This window comes from Amphiprion ocellaris, chromosome 10, assembly GCF_022539595.1.
Source record: "Amphiprion ocellaris isolate individual 3 ecotype Okinawa chromosome 10, ASM2253959v1, whole genome shotgun sequence".
Taxonomy (NCBI): domain Eukaryota; kingdom Metazoa; phylum Chordata; class Actinopteri; family Pomacentridae; genus Amphiprion; species Amphiprion ocellaris.
In genome coordinates this window covers 34189406-34210753 of record NC_072775.1, presented here as the reverse complement: position 1 = coordinate 34210753, position 21348 = coordinate 34189406, and the positions used below count along the sequence as shown (strand labels likewise).

Genomic DNA, 21348 nt, shown 5'->3' with positions numbered 1-21348 from the left:
TATATATATATATATATATATATAAATAAATAATGGAGTAAAAAGTAGGAAACTTGCCTCTGAATTGTAGTGGAAAACATGTACAGTGTCCCTAACATCTGGACACAGGAAATCTCATGAACTATATTTTTTTTGCCTCTGTAGAATAGATATGGTTATTATATTAATTATCAAATATATATAAACTTCAGTATATTAAAAAAATCTATATGGAAAAAACGTTAAATATTTAATTTCTTGAAAACATATATTTTGCCTGTGTCCAGACTTTATTGAAACCCTGTATAAAGTAGCATAAAATGGAAATGCTAGTATTACTAATAAGCAATTGTACTTAAGTACAGTACTTAACTAAGCGTACTTAGTTACTTACAGTACTGGATTTAGTATACACATGATTTGTTGAAACTGACAGTAATGTACAATATTGCCACAGCATTCACTTAAGCCATTGTAACTAGCTGAACGAGTTTATTCTTTATATCATTTCAAAGGTCCTAAATAAGCCACATACTCACAAGGTCCTGCAATGGGCGAATGACATTAAGCCATTTCAGGGTCCTTTTAGAGCACCCTGAAACTTTGTGCATGCTCTAACTCCAAAAACCATCCTTGTTTATCCTCTGTTGGGAGCCAACTGTCCATCTGAGTGGCCCTGAAAAACTGTGTTGCTTGTCATGCCAAAAAGTTTCTGGTAAACAAATAGAACCATTTCTTCCCTTTTGACATCCTCATCTAGTAGCAGTGTTCTTCTCTAGCATCACATTACCGATGTAAAAGCCACAACAAACCTCCAGTTTTCCATTATATGCATGCTCACAGAACTGGAGTTGTGTCCAGTAACTTTTGTTTTTGTCTGTGATTAAGAGGACTTAGTGGCCGAAGCCATTGGATCCTACACCGCAGTTGAAACAGAAAGGCTATTTGCTATGAAAAAACAGGAAAGTTCAATGAAACAATGGCAAGACCTTGTGCATGTCCTGAATTTCTGTAGTGAAATGTTGCTTATTTATAAGTGGTAAATGTATGCCTGTGGTTACACCAAAATACTGGCTAAAAGAAGTGGCTCATGACCTGCAGAAACCTGGCAGAGGAGGATTTTTCTGGTATGATGACCATCCAAAGCACACTGCCTAAATCATACTAAAAAAGAACATTGAAGAGGAGTTTCTAAAGAAGGCGGAAGTAAAAAAAAAACTACGACTTGGTAAACTATGTCACCTGACTTGGAATCCCACAGGACACCTTTTGGGTATTTTAAAGAGAAAGCTAAAGCAACACAACCCCTTCAGAAAGAGCAGGTCACAAAAATCTCTGTAAAGAATCTCTTGACAAAATTGTTGACACAGGATGTGGACGACTGAGTTTGTCATCAAAAATAAAGGTTTACATACCAAGTATTGCAACAATAAAAGGTTTGCGTCTCAGTAATGAAAGGTGTACTGACTTTTGTTGCACTGAGTTCTTACTTTGGGACCTGTATTAGTAAATCTAAGCATCAACCTAGATGGTTCATTTTTAATTTGGTGGAACAACAAATAACTGGAACATAATACAATCTAGAACTGTCTGACATTTAATTGAGATAGCACATTCACCTCTGCTGCATAGTGTATCTACTAACATGGCCCAAAAACAACATGACAGCTTCATTAATTCCTGAGACAACCAATAACTAAAGACTAGAGCTGAATATTAAGTTCTTTAATCAATAATTTGACTGATTTGATCCAATAAATTAGTCTTTTTTTTAACCCTCGTGTTGTCTTAAGATCCTGTCCACTCCCCTTGTCCTCAGGTCAAAAATGACCTGCCTCTAAAATAGAGCATCTTAATTGAATTTTCAACCAAAAATCTATTTTAAATGAAGAAACAACCTGTCGTGCATCACACACTTTGTGAATGTTTGGGTTTTTCCCTCTTCAGAAGGCAAAAAGACTGTATTTGATCAGTGGACACCACTTGTTTTTATAACATCACACTGTTACTGTGATGTTTCTTCTTTGGCTTCAGCTTTGCATTTCCACTTGATTCTGAATCTACATTCTTCTTTCCATCCTGATCTGGGCTCTCAGTCACAAAACAGTTATGAGAAAGGACCTTGTCACTGTTTGGTTCTAGTTTACTGTGGTCATTGTTCTCATTAGTAGAAGTCACCATAAAGGGATCAGTCTCCAGCTTTACAACAAGCAGCTCTCCCTTCTGACTGGTGTAAAGTTCCTCTTGTTCCTCTTTAATCTGTGGAGGCTCTGGATCCTCCTGATCCAAACTAGCACAGAGTTCTTTCTGTTCCTCTTTAATCTGTGGAGGCTCTGGATTCTCCTGGTCAAGACTGTTGCAGGGTTCCTCCTGTTCCTCTTTAATCGGAGGAGACTCTGGATCCTCTTGGTCAAGACTGTTGCAGGGTTCCTCCTGTTCCTCTTTAATCGGAGGAGACTCTGGGTCCTCCTGGTTCATACTGATGCAGAGTTCTTCTTGTTCCTCTTTAATCCGTGGAAGATCTGGGTCCTCCTGGTCCAGACTGGAATTGGTCTTGCTGTTAAAGAGCTTCTGGTCAATCGTGTCCTCCTTACAGACAAAATGCTGTGACAGGTCTGAAGGGACACAAGAAAAGATAACTGATGTGATAGAAAAACACACTACTGAGCAAATGTTTGCTGCATTCATTTTCTTGACTTGTATACTTTCCTTTTCCCTCAGTCTCTCTTGTCAGCTCCTCTCTGCTCTGTGAAAACACACCCTGCAGTTCAGCTGAAAACTCTTTGAATTTGTGTCATAGGAGTGACGGTCAAATCTGGGTCAGTCAGGACTTCTCAAATGTGTTTAGGAGTACAAGACTTTTTTTTGTTTTTACAAAATCTGGTGCAAATGGTTCATTTTTGGTGCATTTTTTAACTTAACACATATAGTTAAGTTTTTTTTTTTTTTTTTAAAATATCCCAATTTTAAGCTTCAGTTGATTTAATTTCTTGACAGGATCACATATCACACGTAACTAGTTCAGTGACTTTTGGAAAGTTTACAATCAGATGATTCTTTCTGTTTCCACACTTTCTGGCTTATAAATGGTGGAGAATTTGTGATTTTTAAAAACAAAACACGTCCTTCAATCTCAACAGCAGATTTCGGGTTCAAAGGGTGAAACCATTAGCAGGACCCTATAGTGAGAGCTCGTTAACATCTGAATGTGAAATTTAAAATTTTCCAACAGAGCAGAGCTCAGTCTACAAAACATTCAGGTGGCAATTTTCCATTTCAAGCTGGTGATGATTATCACTCTTCTCCATAAAGATGATAAAAAGCTGGTGAAATCTGCTGCCATTCACTAACAGTAACTCAATGATTTAAACTGATGACGAAACAAAATAAACATTTGTTTTCATCAGATTTGTTTAACTGTAATTTGGCGGAGAAACAGACGTCAACACAAAAAGTTGGGACACTGTGTAAAACCAAAATAAAATCAGAATGTGTTCATTTGTGAATCATTTAAACCCTATATTTATGCCACAACATTCAAACACATCAAATGTTGGAACATGAATCAGCTGATACAGTGGCAGGGGAGATCATACATATATTGCCAAAAGTATTTGCTCACCCATCCAAATATTCAGAATCAGGTGTTCCAATCACTTCCATGGCCACAGGTGTATAAAATCAAGCACCTAGGCTGCAGACTGCTTTTACAACATTTGTGAAAGAATGACTCGCTCTCAGGAGCTCAGTGAATTCCAGCATGAAACTGTGATAGGATGCCACCTGTGCAACAAATCCAGTCGTGACATTTCCTGGCTTCTAAATATTCCACAGTCAACTGTCAGCTGTATTATAAGAAAGTGGAAGTCTGTGGGAACAACAGCAACTCTGCCACCAAGTGGTAGGCCACGTAAACTGATGGAGTGGGGTCAGTGGATGCTGAGGAGCATAGTGCCAAGAGGTGGCCAACTTTCTGCAGAGTCAATCACTACAGACCTTCAAACTTCATGTGGCCTTCAGATTAGCTCAAGAACAGTGCTTCAGCAGAGAGCTTCATGGAATGGGTTTCCATGGCCCAGCAGCTGCATCCAAGCCATACATCACCAAGTGCAATGCAAAGCGTGGGATGCAGTGGTGTAAAGCAGCCACCACTGGACTCTAGAGCAGTGGAGACGCCTTCTCTGGAGTGACCAATCACGCTTCTCCATCTGGCAATCTGATGGACCAGTCTGGGTTTGGAGGTTGCCAGGAGAACCATACTTGTCAGACTGCATTGTGCCAAGTGTAAAGTTTGGTGGAGGGGGGATTATGGTGTGGGCTTGTTTTTCAGGAGCTGGGCTTGGCCCCTTAGTTCCAGTGAAAGGAACTCTGAATGCTTCAGCATACCAAGACATTTTGGACAATTCCATGCTCCCAACTTTGTGGGAACAGTTTGGAGCTGGTCCCTTCCTCTTCCAACATGACTGTGCACCAGTGCACAAAGCAAGGTCCATAAAGACATGGATGACAGAGTCTGGTGTGGATGAACTTGACTGGCCTGCACAGAGTCCTGACCTCAACCCCATAGAACACCTTTGGGATGAATTAGAGTGGAGACTGAGAGCCAGACCTTCTGGTCCAACATCAGTGTGTGACCTCACAAATGTGCTTCTGGAAGAATGGTCAAAAATTCCCATAAACACACTCCTAAACCTTGTGGACAGCCTTCCCAGAAGAGTTGAAGCTGTTATAGCTGCAAAGGGTGGACCGACGTCATATTGAACCCTATGGATCAGGAATGGGATGTCACTTACGTTCATATGCCAGTCAAGGCAGGTGAGCGAATACTTTTGGCAATATAGTGTATGTGAGTCCACAGACTGCTGTCCAAAAACCCCGACAAACATTAACAAGACGACTGCAAAATGTTCTTGTTGTCAGTTTTAACATCTGATTCACATATTCTTGTTATTGTGATGTGATCTGAGAACTGTTCAGCCTAAAAGTAAAGCTCCTACTTCAATGGAAGCTAACACTCAATCCACACTCCAACTAAACCTGAACAGCCACCACTCCAAAGCCTGAGCTGCAGCTGAACAACTGAAGTCAGTCTTTATACACACTGTGGCTTTAATGTCTCATGTTTACAGGTTAGAAGGCAGACGCATTAATGGCATTTATTGCTGTTGCCCCTAAAACTAAATGTAACTCAGAGCTCTGATTCGGATCCTACACGAGTCATAGTTATTAGTTCATCACAGTTTTACATACCTACTCTGTGGAGCTTTATTTGTGGTTTCCAGATGATATCCATCAGTCTGCGCTGATGATCCATCTCTTCTTTGTGCTGGACGATGGTTTTCTGAAATTCTGTCACTTTTTCTTCAGCAGTTTGTGTCTCGTCTATAAAATCTCCTAAATGCAGAACTGAAGACATTATTACCTAAACTAGTGAAATATTACCTGCGACACAACAACACAACAGCCTTCAAAAACATCCATTAAGCTAACGTTGCTAGCGCCCTTGCATTGTTTACTTCCGCCGGTGTCACACTCTGGAGCTCCGGCAGAAACACTGACATTAATTTCCAACTTCTTCAATTTTCTTTTCAATCTCTCTTTTCAAAAACGCTTTGTAGCTTTATTATACAATTAATATTGTAAAAAAAAAAAAGGACACAAAAATATGTAAATAAAACAGATAAATAAACGAAAATTTCTCTAATAAAAAAACAAAACCTCCAGCAAAATATCTTCACCTTCTCGCTGTTAGTGTCACCAACCACATCCACTGTACCAGAAATTATATATGTATTTAAGTCCTATTAACAAATCTTTTAAGTAGGAAGATAAATTGAGATGTGTCTACTGATATAGCTATGGAAGTATTATTATCTTTATGGTTACCATGGAGACGTCACAGCTGAGGGTCTTGACTCAGCCAGTTCTTTAATAAAGACAAGAAGAAAAAAAAAGTCATTCAAGTAAAAGAGTATTTCATCTGCATGTATGTATGTATGTATGTACTGTACATGGTTGTCCTCCAGCTGATCAATATTTACTTTGAGACGTAGCTGAGTATCAGACTGTAAGACTGAACTCTTCTCTTGAATCACCACTCTTGTAACTGAGCCTGTCCACTTTGGTTCCAGCTTTTCCAGCCTTCCATAGTTGGGTATGTCAAAACAATGGAAGAAACATTCTTCTTATCAAACTTCTTTTAGGAAAGAAACTTTATTTATACAGCACCTGTAAAATAATATAAAAATATCTCTTATAAAAATTAGTGACTACAGAAACGTTATTGTTGGTAAGAGTGTGAATCAATGACATGGCTAAGTTTTTAAACCAACTCTACATTCACTAATCACACAGCATTCACATGAGGAAAGAAAGTTTGGACACATTCACTCAGAAATATTAGGGACTATCTCATGACTGTAAGAAAAGACGCCACAAGTGCAAGATCTCATACTATCTCATAGTTACAGACATAGCATACAATACACTCATGGTGTGGTAGTTGTTAGAACAGTTCAGAAATTACTCGTCAGCACATCTAATGGTAAACATAAAAATAATAATTCAGTGAATTCCATTCTTCAGAATGTAAACAAATACAGGCTACATAAACAGGACTTATGTTGCAACCCACAGTGTACCTCACTGATGTTCACATTTATTATAAGCCAAAACTTTAAATATGTCATTTTCTAAGATGCTTTGTTGTCAAGCTTGGCTCCCACAGATGTGTCAGGAGTATGACTTCTCACCTGTGTGACTTCTTTTGTGAACAGTTAAATGACTACGTTGAATGAAACTTTTGCCACATATTTCACAAAAATACGGCCTTTCGCCCGTATGAGTTCTCATGTGCGTTTTCAGTGTTGACATGACTTTAAATCGTCTCTCACAGATGCTGCAGGCATAAGGTTTCTCACCTGTGTGAGATCTTGTGTGTACTTTCAGAGTTGATGCATCTTTATATAATTTCCCACAACTGTTGCAGGAGTAAGGCCTCTCATCTGTGTGGGTTCTCATGTGGACCAACAATTTATCATTGCTTCTGAATCTTTTCCCACATGTATTGCAAGCATACGGCTTCTCACCTGTGTGGATTCTGTGATGTCTCTTCATTTGGTAATTATCCTTAAAGGCTTTTCCACAAACATCACAGTTTACAGACTTTTTCCCTATGTAAGTATTACCATGACTCTCTACTACTGGACAGTTGTCTGCATTGGTAATATTGCTGCTGTTTCTGTGAAGCCTCATCTTTGGCATCAGTGCTGCATTTCTCGCTGATCCAAAGTCTACATACTTGCTTCCTTCCTGATCTTGGCTCTCAGCTACAGGAGAGTTGTGAGAAAGGAGCTGGTTATTGTTTGGTTCTGGTTCACTGTGGTTGCTGTCCTCATACATAGGAGTCACCATAGAGATATCAGTCTCCTGCTTTAGAACAAGCTGCTCTTGCTCCAGACTGGTGCAGAGTTCCTTCTGTTCCTCTTTAACCTTTGAAACCTCGAGGTCCTCCTGGTGCACATTGGTGCAGGGTTCCTCCTGTTCCTCTTTAATCTGTGAATGTTCTGCATCCTCCTGGTCCAGACTGGAGTTCCTCTCCTGGTTACAGAGCTGCTGAACAGTGAGATTCTTCTCCTCCATACAGACATGTTTCTGTGGGGGCTCTGAAGAGACAAAAGGACATAAGAAACAAGTTACTAATGTGGTGAAAGTAAAACACACATCCAAGCAAATCCTTTCAGTTAAAACCATAAAGAAGGTTTGACAGTATGAGCACGTCAATCAGATTTACAAGCAAAATTTAAAGTGTGAAAATAAGACAAATCATTTGAGTGCCAAGTTGATTACTTCTATGTTGTACATTGTTACAATCAAAACAGTTCCACTCCCTTCATTTACCAAAAGACATTAACTTCAGAATTCTGATACTTTTAGTTTCTAAACAATATTTTGACATTGTAGCTTTCACCAAACAAGAATTCTTTGGAACCAATCATTAGTCATTCAGACAATAGCTCCTCATAAAGTAGCATGAACAACACAGAGCACTAAATAACTTATCATTACGCAAGATACCACAGCTATTATCAACTATTGTTGATAATAGCTGTTCACGCAAGCACAATAAATAATATGGTGTAAAGAGACATTCACATATACTCTGGGTTTCACCATATAGCTTGGCTCCCAGACCAGTAGTGTCCCTGCAGTGACCTACACAACAAAGCAAACCCTGTTGTTCCAGCCGTAGCTGTCACATTATCCTCCACAGTGGTCTGTGTTTACATTCATGCTGTTGGATGTCCACAACTTCTCTTTGACTGAACTACTATGGACCACACAATATTTTCACTGATTACTCACAAGCTGCTCAAGTACAGTTTTTGGTTACTTCCCTCCTTCTGCTGCTTTTCCTCTTCATTCAATTCCTTCTTTAATTATTATTGCACAGGAATTATAGTAAGTCTGTGGCGCAGGGTGTGTCCTGATGTTAGGAAGAATCATGATGCAGAGCTCACCACAGCAATGGCTGACAGCATTGTGATGGATGTTAGCATCACTCATTGGCCTAACCAGACTTGGATGATACAGCTAAATAGCTTAGCATAATATGATGTTTCATTTATATCACAAAATTTTTAACCCCCCCCCAAAAATCATTCTATTCACCTTCTACAGTTCCTTTATTAAGAATTAGCAGTGTCAATTTCTTAAATACTTTCCTCTCTCCCATCCATCCACAATCTACACATCACTTAATCCTCAACAGGGTCACAGGGGGGCTGGAGCCCAGCTGACGTAGGGTGAATGCAGGAGTCACCTGGACAGGTAACAGTCTATCACAGGGCTACACACAGAGACAAACAATCACACTCACATACACACCGAGGGACAATACAGAATCCCCAATTAACCTCAGCATGTTTGTGGACTGTGGGAGGAAGATGGAGAACCCAGATGCACAGGTAGAACATGCAAGACCCAGGCCCAGGTCTGGACGTGAAAAACTGGTGCAAGGCGACAGTGCAAACCACCGAACCACTGTGCAGCACTCCCTCTATCCCCTTCTGTTAAACAAAAAGTGCCTCCAAACAGCTAACACGGCTTTTGGTCAGTCTGGCCATCTGTTCCACCAACCAACCTGTCATTCATTTCTGAGGCCTTCTGCTTGGCGAAAAAAGAAACTACCTCTGCATTTTTTATATTATTTTTATCAGCTTAACAGCACTTTATCACCAAAATATCATCAAATTGGTTGTCTTTTTGACCAAGTGGTTCCAACTCCATTCCTACCTTTAGTTTAAATCGTCGTGAAAGTTTACGTTGTCCAAAATGACAAATAATCACAGTCTGGATGGATCCCAGAAACACCACAAATACATGATCTACTGTCCTGGTAGCCTGACAGTTAGCTTTAGTTAGTTAGCCTCGTTAGCATGCTAGCAGTCGGCTACCAGTTTGTGTTGTCTCTGTTAGCTCACAGCTACACGTCACGTTTATAAACTCTGCTTTAATCTCCCAGTTCAGTCAGTTTCTCTGGTATCTTCTACATCCAGACCATCACGGTTTTACATACCTGGTATTTGTAAGGTGATCTGTGGTTTCCAGATGTTATCCAGCAGTCTGCGCTGACGATCGATCTCCTCCTCGTACTGGACGATGGTTTTCTCAAACTCTGTGAATATTTCTTCAGCAGCAGCAGTTAGTCGCTGGTTGATCAACTCTCTCAGATTCTGGACTGAAGACATTCTTAGCTCAGCTGCTGACAACACAACTTCCAACAAAAACTACCACTCATCGGTAAATCTGGGCTCAACTTCACTTCTTCCGGGTGTCGTCTTCTTCTTCTTCTTCTTCTTCTTCTTCTTCTTCTTCTTCTTCTTCTTCTTCTTCTTCTTCTTCTTCTTCTTCTTCTTCTTCTTCTTCTTCTTCTTCTTCTTCTTCTTCTTCTTCTTCTTCTTCTTCGTCATATTCTAATAGAGTTTGCAGCAAACTAAACACAGCGGAGGCGCTTTGCTGCCTCCTATTGGTCATTTGTAGAATTCCATATGCACCGTTAAATCCTTGGGTAGAGGCCAAAAACTCAATTTGATTTCTAATAATCAATGTCGGATTTCATAATTGTTCTTTGTGTTCTTTATATTATATAACAGACCACAGCCAGATTTTCAGCTGTCAAACCAATTTATAATCATATCCATAAATATTGTAATGCTTTGTATCTCCTCTACCTCGTTCCAGTGGACATAGGCAGGTTATCTCCATACAGGTGGAGGCTCTGGATCCTCCTGGTCAAGACTGTTGCAGGGTTTCTCCTGATCCTCTTTAATTCGAGGAAAATCTGGGTCCTCTTGGTTCATACTGATGCAAAGTTCTTCTTGTTTCTACTTCTTTTATTAGTTAATAATTTAACTAATAAAAATAACTAAACCTCCAGCAAAATCTTTCTACATTCTCACTATTAGTGTCACCAACCATATCCCCATAAATTATTTATGTATAAAAGTCCTATAAACAAATCTTACATGAAGGGCGATGCATTGAGATGTGTCCATTGAAACAAGGCAATGCTAATAACTTAATAGTTATCATGGAGACGTCACAGCTGAAGGTTGTGACTTGGTCAGTTCTTTAATAAAGGCAAGAAGAAAAAGAAAAAAACACTGTTATTCAAGTGAAAAAGTGTTGAATCTACAGGCTAATGTATGTATGTATGTATGTATGTACGTATGTATGTATGTATGCATGCATGTATGCATGCATGTATGTATGTATGTATGTATGTATATGTGTATGTATGTATGTATGTATGTATGTATGTATGTATGTATGTATGTATGTATCTATGTATGAATGTATGTATGTATGTATGTATGTGTGTATGTATGTATGTATGTATCTATGTATGAATGTATGTATGTATGTATGTATGTATCTATGTATGAATGTATGTATGTATGTGTGTATGTATGTATGTATGTATGTATGTATGTATGTATGTATGTATGTATGTATCTATGTATGAATGTATGTATGTATGTGTGTATGTATGTATGCGTGTATGTATGCATGTATGTGTGTATGTGTGTATGCATGCATGTATGTATGCATGTATGCATGCATGTATGTATGTATGTATGTATGTATGTATGCGTGTATGTATGTATGTATGCATGTATGTATGCATGTATGTGTGTATGTGTATGTATGTATGTATGTATGTATGTGTGTATGTATGTATGTATGTATGTATGTATGTGTGTATGTATGTATGTATGTATGTATGTATGTGTGTGTATGTATGTATGTGTGTATGTATGTATGTGTGTATGTATGTATGTATGTATGTATGTATGTGTGTGTGTATGTATGTATGTGTGTATGTATGTATGTATGTATGTATGTATGTACTGTACATAGTGGCACCTGAGCTGATCAGTATTTACTTTGGGTTGTAGCCGAGTACCAGACTGAAAGACTGAACTCTTCTTGAATTACTACTCTTTTAAATGAATCTGTCCACTTTGGCTGCAGCTTTTCCAGCCTTACTTAGTTTGTTGTGTCAAAACAGAGGAACAAAACTAAATTCTATCAAAATGACTCAACACTCAAATTTTTTTCTTTTTATGGAACCAATAAATTTTAAGTTTTAAATGGCTTTTTTTTAGGATTTGTTTAATATTATGGCGGTGATTGTACTAAAAGAAATTGCACTTGAAGACCTAAGAGTGATTCTTATTGCAATATTTCACAGACGTATGGGGTGTCCAAAAACTTTTTCAAACCACTGTATAAATAAATGAAGTAATTTTGTAAAACATAAAAGCTGCACAAATTTAGCACTATTGACTGTAGAAGCATAAACTACTCGACTGATAGCAGTAGTGAGCTTTTATTAGACAATGAAAATTTACATTTCTTAACGTCTTTTGATGTACATGAGGCACTTGACTGTAATAAAAGAAACAATAAGGTTGGAAGTCACTGCTGTGAATTGCTAAATACACTTTACAACTTGCTAACAGATACACTTAGATTTGTAGTTAACCTGTATGAATTCTTACATGTTTTTTCAAGGTTCCCAGATTATTTTTTTCAGGACTATGTCTTCTCATCTGTGTGAACTGTCATGTGGCGCAACATATGGCTGCGTTGAATGAAGCTTTTCCCGCATGTTTCACAAAAATACGGCCTCTCACCTGTATGAGTTCTCAGGTGTTGTGTCAGTGGTGACACAGATTTAAACTGTTTTCCACAGACGCTGCAGGTATAAGGTTTCTCACCTGTGTGAGATCTTATGTGTATTTTCAGTGTTGAGGTATCTTTAAACAATTTTCCACAAGTGTTGCAGGGGTATGGTCGCTCACCTGTGTGGGTTCTCATGTGGTGCAACAACGTATCACTTAATCTGAAACTTTTACCACATGTTTTGCAAGAATATGGCTTCTCACCTGTGTGGATTCGAAAGTGGATTTTCAGGTGATAGCTACAACTGAAGACTTTCCCACATGTTTTGCAAGGGTACAGCTTCTCCCCTGTGTGATTTTGTATATGAATTTTAAGGTAAGAGCTACTAACAAAACGTTTTCCACAAGTTTTGCAAGAATATGGTTTCTCACCTGTGTGGCTTATCATATGCTTTTTCAATCCTGATGAGTTACTAAATCTTTTCTCACAGGTGTCACATATATATGGCTTCTCACCTGTGTGGGTCTTCATGTGGCGCTTCAAGTAAAAGCTAACCCTAAAACTTTTCCCACAGGTTTCGCAAGAATAAGGCATCTCACCTGTGTGGACTCGTTGGTGATATATCAACAATGATACCTTGTAAAATCTTTTCTCACAAATTTTGCAAATATACATCTTCTCACCGGTGTGAATTCTCTGATGTTTCTGCATTTGGTACTCATCTATAAAGGCTTCATCACACACAGAACATTTTATCGATTTTTTCACTATATCAATATTACTGTGACTCTCTGACAAATGAGATTTGTCTACATTGTTACTGTGATGTTTCTTCTTTGGCTTCAGCTTTGCATTTCCACTTGATTCTGAATCTACATCCTTCTTTCCATCCTGATCTGGGCTCTCAGTCACAAAACAGTTATGAGAAAGGACCTCGTCATGGTTTGGCTCTAGTTTACTGTGGTCACTGTTCTCATTAGTAGAAGTCACCATAAAGGTATCAGTCTCCAGCTTTACAACAAGCAGCTCTCCTTTCTGACTGGTGTAAAGTTCCTCCTGTTCCATTTTAATCTGTGGAGGCTCTGGATCCTCCTGATCCAAACTAGCACAGAGTTCTTTCTGTTCCTCTTTAATCTGAGGAGACTCTTGATCTTCTTTGTCAAGACTGTTGCAGGGTTCCTCCTGTTCCTCTTTAATCTGAGGAGACTCTTGATCCTCTTTGTCAAGACTGTTGCAGGGTTCCTCCTGTTCCCCTTTAATCTGTGGAGGCTCTGGGTCCTCCTGGTTCATACTGATGCAGAGTTCTTCTTGTTCCTCTTTAATCCGTGGAAGATCTGGGTCCTCCTGGTCCAGACTGGAATTGGTCTTGCTGCTACAGAGCTGCTGGTCAACCGTGTCCTCCTTACAGACAAAATACTGTGACAGGTCTGAAGGGACACAAGAAAAGATAACTGATGTGATTGAAAAATGCACTACTGAGCAAATGTTTGCTGCATTCATTTTCTTGACTTGTATACTTTCCTTTTCCCTCAGTCTCTCTTGTCAGCTCCTCTCTGCTCTGTGAAAACACACCCTGCAGTTCAGCTGAAAACTCTTTGAATTTGTGTCATTTGACTGATGGTCAAATCTGGCACAGTCAGGACTTCTCAAATGTGTTCAGGAGTACAAGACTTTTTTTTTGTTTTTACAAAATCTGGTGCAAATGGGCGGCTGTGGCTCAGGTGGTAGAGCGGGTCGTCCAATGATCGAAAGGTCGGCGTTTCGATTCCCGCTCTGTCCTAGTCATGTGCTGTTGTGTCCTTGGGCAAGACACTTTACCCACCTGGCCTCCAGTGCTGCTACTCACACTGGGGTATGAATGCGTGTGAATGCTGGTGGTGGTCGGAGGGGCCGTAGGCGCAGATTGTCAGCCACGCTTCCGTCAGTCTGCCCCAGGGCAGCTGTGGCTACAAATGTAGTTTACCACCGCCGAGTGAGAATGTGTGAGTGAATGAATAATGGGTTCATTGTGAAGCGCTTTGAGTGCCTTGAAAAGCGCTATATAAATCTAATCCATTATTATTATTTTTGGTGCATTTTTGAATACGGCACATACAATTTTATTTTGTTGAAATATCACAATTTTAAGCTTTAGCTGATTTAATTTAGGATCACATATCACACGTAACTAGTTCAGTGACCTTTAGAAAATTTAGAATCAGGTGATTCTTTCTGTTTCTACAAACATAAACAAGACGACTGCAAAATGTTCTTGTTGTCAGTTTTAACATCTGATTCACATATTCTTGTTATTGTGATGTGATCTGAGAACTGTTCAGCCTAAAAGTAAAGCTCCTACTTCAATGGAAGCTAACACTCAATCCACACTCCAACTAAACCTGAACAGCCACCACTCCAAAGCCTGAGCTGCAGCTGAACAACTGAAGTCAGTCTTTATACACACTGTGGCTTTAATGTCTCATGTTTACAGGTTAGAAGGCAGATGCATTAATGGCATTTATTGCTGTTGCCCCTAAAACTAAATGTAACTCAGAGCTCTGATTCGGATCCTACACGAGTCATAGTTATTAGTTCATCACAGTTTTACATACCTACTCTGTGGAGCTTTATCTGTGGTTTCCAGATGATATCCATCAGTCTGCGCTGATGATCCATCTCTTCTTTGTGCTGGACGATGGTTTTCTGAAATTCTGTCACTTTTTCTTCAGCAGTTTGTGTCTCGTCTATAAAATCTCCTAAATGCAGAACTGAAGACATTATTACCTAAACTAGTGAAATATTACCTGCGACACAACAACACAACAGCCTTCAAAAACATCCATTAAGCTAACGTTGCTAGCGCCCTTGCATTGTTTACTTCCGCCGGTGTCACACTCTGGAGCTCCGGCAGAAACACTGACATTAATTTCCAACTTCTTCAATTTTCTTTTCAATCTCTCTTTTCAAAAACGCTTTGTAGCTTTATTATACAATTAATATTGTACAAAAAGGGACACAAAAATATGTAAATAAAATAGATAAATAAATGAAAAAAATATTTAACTAATAAAACTAACAAAACCTCCAGCAAATTATCTTCAATTTCAACTTCAGCTTTATTGTCATTCAGCAATGTACGTAGTATACAGTTAAACAAAATGACGTTTCTCACATCCATTGATAGTGCAGAAGTACAAATAATACTATTATAAAATTAAGAATAAATATAAAGTAAAAATGAATATAAGATAAATTAAAAAGACGAAACTAAATAAAAAAACACAAGCATGCATCAGACACAATCATACTCGCTACTGGGTGTGCTGATAGTGTTAATTTTGAGTGTGTGCAGTTATACAGCTACACCGCTAGGGGGCTGTCTAAGCTAACTCTGCCTCCTATGCAGTAGAAGCAGACTACGTTGTTACTGGCTAGCAGATGAACAATGCATGAGCCATGTTAAATAAAAGAGCTTGAACCCACATATATTTTCGATGTTTTATTAAAAACATTACATGGTACCAGGAGTTGGCCACTGAAGACGGGCAAAATGGAAAGTTTGAAGCCGCCAGATGCCGTCAATTGGTCTGGAAATGTGGACTGTGAGTGGAGAACTTTTAAGCAGCGGTTTAGCCTCTACCTAGCTGCTGTCGGCCTGGAGGAAGAGTCTGATACACGGAAGATTGCACTGCTTCTTACCGTGGCGGGTCCTCAAGCTGTGGAGGTATACAACACCTTTGTTTTTGCCACTCCAGAGGAGAAAGATGATTTTGCCGTCGTTGTGAAAAAATTTGATGAACACTGTTCACCCAAAAAGAATGAAACATTTGAGAGGTATGTCTTTCGCTCACGTATGCAGCTACCAACAGAGAGTTTTGATACGTTTTTGACTGACCTGAAGCTAAAAGCAAGAACCTGTAATTTTGGCCAACTACAAGAATCCATGATAAGAGATCAGATCGTGTTTGGAGTGAAGGATAAGAAAATGAGAGAGAGACTTTTGCGAGAAGCAGAATTAACATTGGATGGCGCAGTCAAAATATGTCATGCCAGTGAACTCGCACTTCAACATGCAAAAACCTTTCACGGCTCAGCAATGGACATGGAAGCGTCAGCCGTGGCTGCAGTAACCACACGGCAAGGCTACAAGAACAAAAAGGTACAAAAGACTTACTCGAACGAGTCAGAGACATTTCAGTGCAAAAGATGTGGCACAAAACATGCAAAACAGCAATGTCCAGCTTATGGAAAAATCTGCAACAAGTGCAAAGGACACAATCATTTTGCTAAGCAATGTTTTACAAAGAACAAGCAAAATCAAAAAGACAGAGTACACACAGTGGAGGAAACTGCCCTCAGTGACACGTTTTTCGTGGGGATGGTGACACAACAGGACACACCCATGGAGCAAGTAACGGTCAATACAGTGGAGCAGGACAAATGGACTGAGACATTACAAGTGAACGGAGCCCTGGTCACATTTAAACTGGACACAGGAGCCAAAGCAAATCTGGTGAGTGAGCGGGATGTGAAAGCTATGAAAATAAAGCCATTCATTTCCCAAAATAACAGTTCACTTCAAGCATACAATGGACAGCCAATCCACACCAAAGGTAAATGCAGACTCAAGGTACAAGTAAAAGGTAAATATCACAATCTGATGTTTATTATTGTACCAGAAGGACATGATTCACTTTTAGGAGACAAAGCCTGTGAGAAATTAGGCCTAGTCAGAAGGGTCTACAGCATAAGCAGTTCAGAGCCAAGTAGTGTGAAAGCTATTGTGAACAAGTACCCAGATATATTCAAAGGGTTTGGAGTCTTACCTTTCACCTACAAGATACAGTTGAAAGATGGAGCTCAGCCTGTAGTCCATGCACCTCGACGTGTTCCAGCTGCACTAAAGGACAAGCTTAAAGAGGAACTGGATCGAATGGAGTCTCTAGAAGTGATCAAGAAAGTGGAGGAACCCACTGAATGGGTTAACTCCATGGTGTGCATTAATAAGCCAACTGGTGCTCTGAGAGTATGTATGGATCCGAAAGACTTAAATGCTAACATAAAGAGAGAGCACTACCAGATACCTACAAGGGATGAGATAACAAGTGAAATGAGTGGCGCCAAGTTTTTTAGCAAACTGGACGCCTCACAAGGATTTTGGCAACTCAAGCTTCATGAGGACAGTACAAAATACTGTACATTCAACACGCCATTCGGACGGTACTGCTTCCTGAGAATGCCATTTGGAATCTCTTCAGCTCCTGAAATTTTCCACAGGACAATGGAGCACATGATTGAAGGCATTGAAGGAGTGAGAGTGTATGTGGATGACATAATTTTGTGGGGATCCACACTTGAACTGCATAATGAAAGACTCAATAAAGTGCTGCAGAGAGTCAAGCAGTATGGACTGAAGTTAAACAGAGCAAAATGTCAGTTTGGAGTGACAGAAATCACTTTTCTTGGAGACAAGTTGACAGCAGAAGGCATCGAGCCGGACAAAGACAAAATACGAGCTATACTAGAGATGCCTCGTCCAGAAGACAAAAAGGGTGTTCTGAGAGTACTTGGAATGATTAATTTCATTGGAAAATTCATCCCGAGCTTGTCGTCTAAAACAGTTCACCTGAGACAACTTCTACATGATGGATGTGAATTCAAGTGGAGTGACAATCTTGAAAAGGAATGGCAACAACTGAAAAAGACACTGACAGCCGAGCCTGTTTTGGCATATTTTGATCCGAAGAGAAAAACAAAGATATCCACAGACTCATCAAAAGATGGGATTGGAGCAGTTTTGTTGCAAGCTTATGGAGACAACTGGAGGCCGGTGGCCTACGCCTCAAGAACAATGACTGTGTCAGAATGTCGCTACGCTCAAATTGAAAAAGAGACTTTAGGGCTAGTGTACGGATTCGAGAAGTTTCACAGCTATGTCTACGGGTTACCAACATTTGTGGCTGAGACAGACCACGAGCCGTTAATAGCCATTATCAAGAAAAACTTGAGTGAAATGTCTCCGCGCATTCAAAGACTCATGATGAAGCTACAACGCTATGACTTCAACTTAATCTACACACCGGGTAAGCTCATTGTGTTAGCAGATGCTCTCTCTAGGGCCACTACACAAAGCAAAGAACAAAGCTCCACAGAGACAGATGTAAATGTACACGTAAACCTGGTTGCAAAGTCACTTCCAATGTCAGACATGAAATCAAAGCAAATCGCTGCTGAGACACAAAAAGACACTTATCTCCAAAGGGTAATGGCACTGTTACATGGAAAATGGCCAAGAGGTGAATGCCAACCATACTACAACATCAGAGCAGAGTTGAGTGTGGTGAATGGACTTTTACTCAGACAAAACAGAGTGGTAATTCCAAACTCACTGAGGGAGGATATGCTGAAAAGATTGCATGAGGGACATCTCGGCATAGAGAAATGCAAAAGGAGAGCCAGAACAGCAGTCTTTTGGCCAGGAATCAATGCAGACATTGAGAAAATGGTTTCAAGTTGTGACACGTGCATCAAACACCAGGCAAAGCAACCAAAAGAGCCTTTGACTGTAACAGACATTCCAGATGAACCATGGCAGAAAGTAGGGACAGATATTTTCCACTTGGATGGTAAAAACTACTTGTTAGTTATTGACTATCTATCCAACTATCCAGAGATGGCACTATTATCCAACATGTCAGCTACTTGTGTCATAATGCATATGAAATCAATCTTTGCGAGACATGGAATACCTCAGATTGTTGTCAGTGACAATGGACCTTGCTATAGTTGTAGAGAGTTTCAACTATTTGCACAAGATTATGACTTTAAACATGTGACATCAAGCCCGCTGTACCCGCAGTCCAATGGGAAGGCAGAAAAAGGGGTACACATTGTGAAACAGTTACTCAAGAAAGCACAAGACAGTAAGGCAGATCCTTACTTGGCACTACTGAGCTACAGAGCTTCACCATTAGAGCATGGAAAATCTCCTGCAGAACTACTAATGGGAAGACAACTGCGGACTACTCTTCCTTATACAACTACCAAGAAACACAAGCAAGTCCAAGACAAAATGAAACGTTTGCAGAAGAGACAAAAAGTCAACTTCGACAAGTCGGCAAAAAGTTTAAAACCACTTGCACCCAATGATACAGTCAGAGTGGAAGATTCAAACATCTGGACAAAGAAAGCAACCGTGCTTGAGGAAGTGAATCCGAGATCCTACAATGTGAAAACTGAAGATGGACTAATACTAAGGAGAAACCGGAGGAGTTTGTTGCACACTTCAGAGACTTTGAGAACAGATGATGGACGGTGTGAGGACAACGATAAAACAACACCTGAACTAACCTCACCTGCAAAGGACAGCGAGCAAGCGCCAGCGCTCAGAAGATCGGGACGTTCGGTTAAACCACCTGAGAGACTGAATCTTTAAATGAGTTAAATCTAAAGTAATCCATGTTTTGTTTAAAATGAGTTAAAAAGTAATACATGCTTTGATGTTATAAAAAAAAAAAAAAAAAAAAAAAAAGTTAATTCAAACTAAAAGATAAAATTCAGAATGTGTTAAAAGAAATGTTTAAATACTATGTTGATGAGTTTAGCATGTTATGCAATATGTTGAATGCATATTACTCTGATATGGTTCAGCTATCATTCAAAGAAAAGGGGATGTGCTGATAGTGTTAATTTTGAGTGTGTGCAGTTATACAGCTACACCGCTAGGGGGCTGTCTAAGCTAACTCTGCCTCCTATGCAGTAGAAGCAGACTACGTTGTTACTGGCTAGCAGATGAACAATGCATGAGCCATGTTAAATAAAAGAGCTTGAACCCACATATATTTTCGATGTTTTATTAAAAACATTACACTGGGGTGATAATGAGTGAGATTAATGTGATGCAGGTTTGGGTATGGAGGTGATGGGTGCAGGTCTACATGTGTTGTAGCTGCAGGGTGTTCAACAGTCTGACTGCCTGTGGGAAGAAGCTGCTGCAGAACCTTGATGTGTGGGTTCTGATGCTGCAGTCTCTTTCCTGATGGGAGGGCAACAAACAGTCCATGTGAGGGGTGGGAAGGGTCCTTCGTGATGGAGGTGGTCCTGCATGTGCAGCGTTCTTGGTAGATGTCTTGGAGAGATAGGAGGGAGGCACCGATGATCCTCTCTACCATCCTGACCACACGTTGCAGAGATCAGTGATCCAGATCTGTGCAGTTTCCAAACCAGGCAGTGAAGCAGCCAGTCAGGACGCTTTCCACAGTGTCCCTGTAGAAGGTGGTCAGGATGGGAGTTGGAAGGCTGGCTCTCTTCAGTCTCCTCAGGAAGAGAAGCTGTTGTTGTGCTTTCTTCACTGTGGACTTGGTGTGGAGAGACCAGCTGAGGTCATCTGTGATGCGAACCTCCAGGAATTTGGTGCTCTTGACCCTCTCTGCCATGGAGCTGTTGATGTTTAGTGGACGGTGGTCAGTCGGTGGCCTCCTGAAGTCCACCACCAGCTCTTTAGTGTTGTCCACATTCAGGGTCAGGTTGTTGTTGCTGCACCATCCTACCAGGTGTTCCACTCCTGCTCTGTGGGTCATCTTGTCATTGTTACTGATGAGGCCCTGCACTGGGGTGACATCCGTAAACTTGATGATGACGTTGGAGTCTGTCTCAGCAGCGCAGTCATGGGTGAGCAGTGTGAACAGAAGGGGGCTGAGCACACATCCCTGTGGGACACCAGAGCTCAGCATGATGGTGCTTGACTTTCTAATTGTTAGTGTCACCAACCACATCCACTGTACCAGAAATTATTTAAGTATATAAGTCCTATTAACAAATCTTACATGTAGTAAGATAAACTGAGATGTGTCTACTGATATAGCTATGGAAGTATTATTGTCTTTATGGTTACCATGGAGACGTCACAGCTGAGGGTCTTGACTCAGCCAGTTCTTTAATAAAGACAAGAAGAAAAAAAAACACTGTCATTCAAGTAAAAGAGTATTTCATCTGCATGTATGTATGTATGTATGTACTGTACATGGTTGTCCTCCAGCTGATCAATATTTACTTTGAGACGTAGCTGAGTATCAGACTGTAAGACTGAACTCTTCTCTTGAATCACCACTCTTGTAACTGAGCCTGTCCACTTTGGTTCCAGCTTTTCCAGCCTTCCATAGTTGGGTATGTCAAAACAATGGAAGAAACATTCTTATCAAA

The 21348-nt window shown here is 40.0% G+C and overlaps 2 protein-coding genes across 4 annotated transcripts; both read right to left on the bottom strand.

Moving 5' to 3' along the window:
* Window positions 1–438: 438 nt before the first annotated feature.
* On the bottom strand, window positions 439–9904 carry LOC118470303 (zinc finger protein 892-like). 2 transcript variants are annotated; one of them, XM_055014519.1, is made up of 3 exons: window positions 9557–9904; window positions 5230–7643; window positions 439–2594 (listed from the first exon to the last, which is right to left on the bottom strand). In XM_055014519.1, exons 1-2 carry the CDS (start codon window positions 9726–9728, stop codon window positions 6712–6714), a joined length of 1104 nt encoding a protein of 367 aa, XP_054870494.1. In that variant the 5' UTR covers window positions 9729–9904; the 3' UTR covers window positions 439–2594; window positions 5230–6711. The 2 variants fall into 2 exon arrangements, with proteins under 2 accessions (XP_054870494.1, XP_035804103.1); XM_035948210.2 differs by having other exon boundaries at window positions 5234–7643.
* A 1952-nt stretch (window positions 9905–11856) lies between these two features.
* On the bottom strand, window positions 11857–15046 carry LOC111568591 (zinc finger protein 664-like). Of its 2 annotated transcripts, none has more exons than XM_055014509.1 (2): window positions 14764–15046; window positions 11857–13595 (listed from the first exon to the last, which is right to left on the bottom strand). In XM_055014509.1, the coding sequence occupies exon 2, from the start codon at window positions 13456–13458 to the stop codon at window positions 12082–12084; it is 1377 nt and encodes a 458-aa protein (XP_054870484.1). In that variant the 5' UTR covers window positions 13459–13595; window positions 14764–15046; the 3' UTR covers window positions 11857–12081. The 2 variants fall into 2 exon arrangements, with proteins under 2 accessions (XP_054870484.1, XP_023126065.3); XM_023270297.3 differs by having other exon boundaries at window positions 14760–15045.
* Window positions 15047–21348: the final 6302 nt, after the last annotated feature.

Bases quoted from the DNA above. Each gene is read 5' to 3' on its own strand.
- LOC118470303 (XM_055014519.1), bottom strand. From the start codon at position 9,728: ATGTCTTCAGTCCAGAATCTGAGAGAGTTGATCAACCAGCGACTAACT. The intron at 7,644-9,556 runs GTATGTAAAACC...TTGTCTCTTCAG, and splicing joins GATCACCTTACAAATACCAG to AGCCCCCACAGAAACATGTC.
- LOC111568591 (XM_023270297.3), bottom strand. From the start codon at position 14,925: ATGTCTTCAGTTCTGCATTTAGGAGATTTTATAGACGAGACACAAACT. The intron at 13,596-14,759 runs GTATGTAAAACT...GTGTCCCTTCAG, and splicing joins GATAAAGCTCCACAGAGTAG to ACCTGTCACAGTATTTTGTC.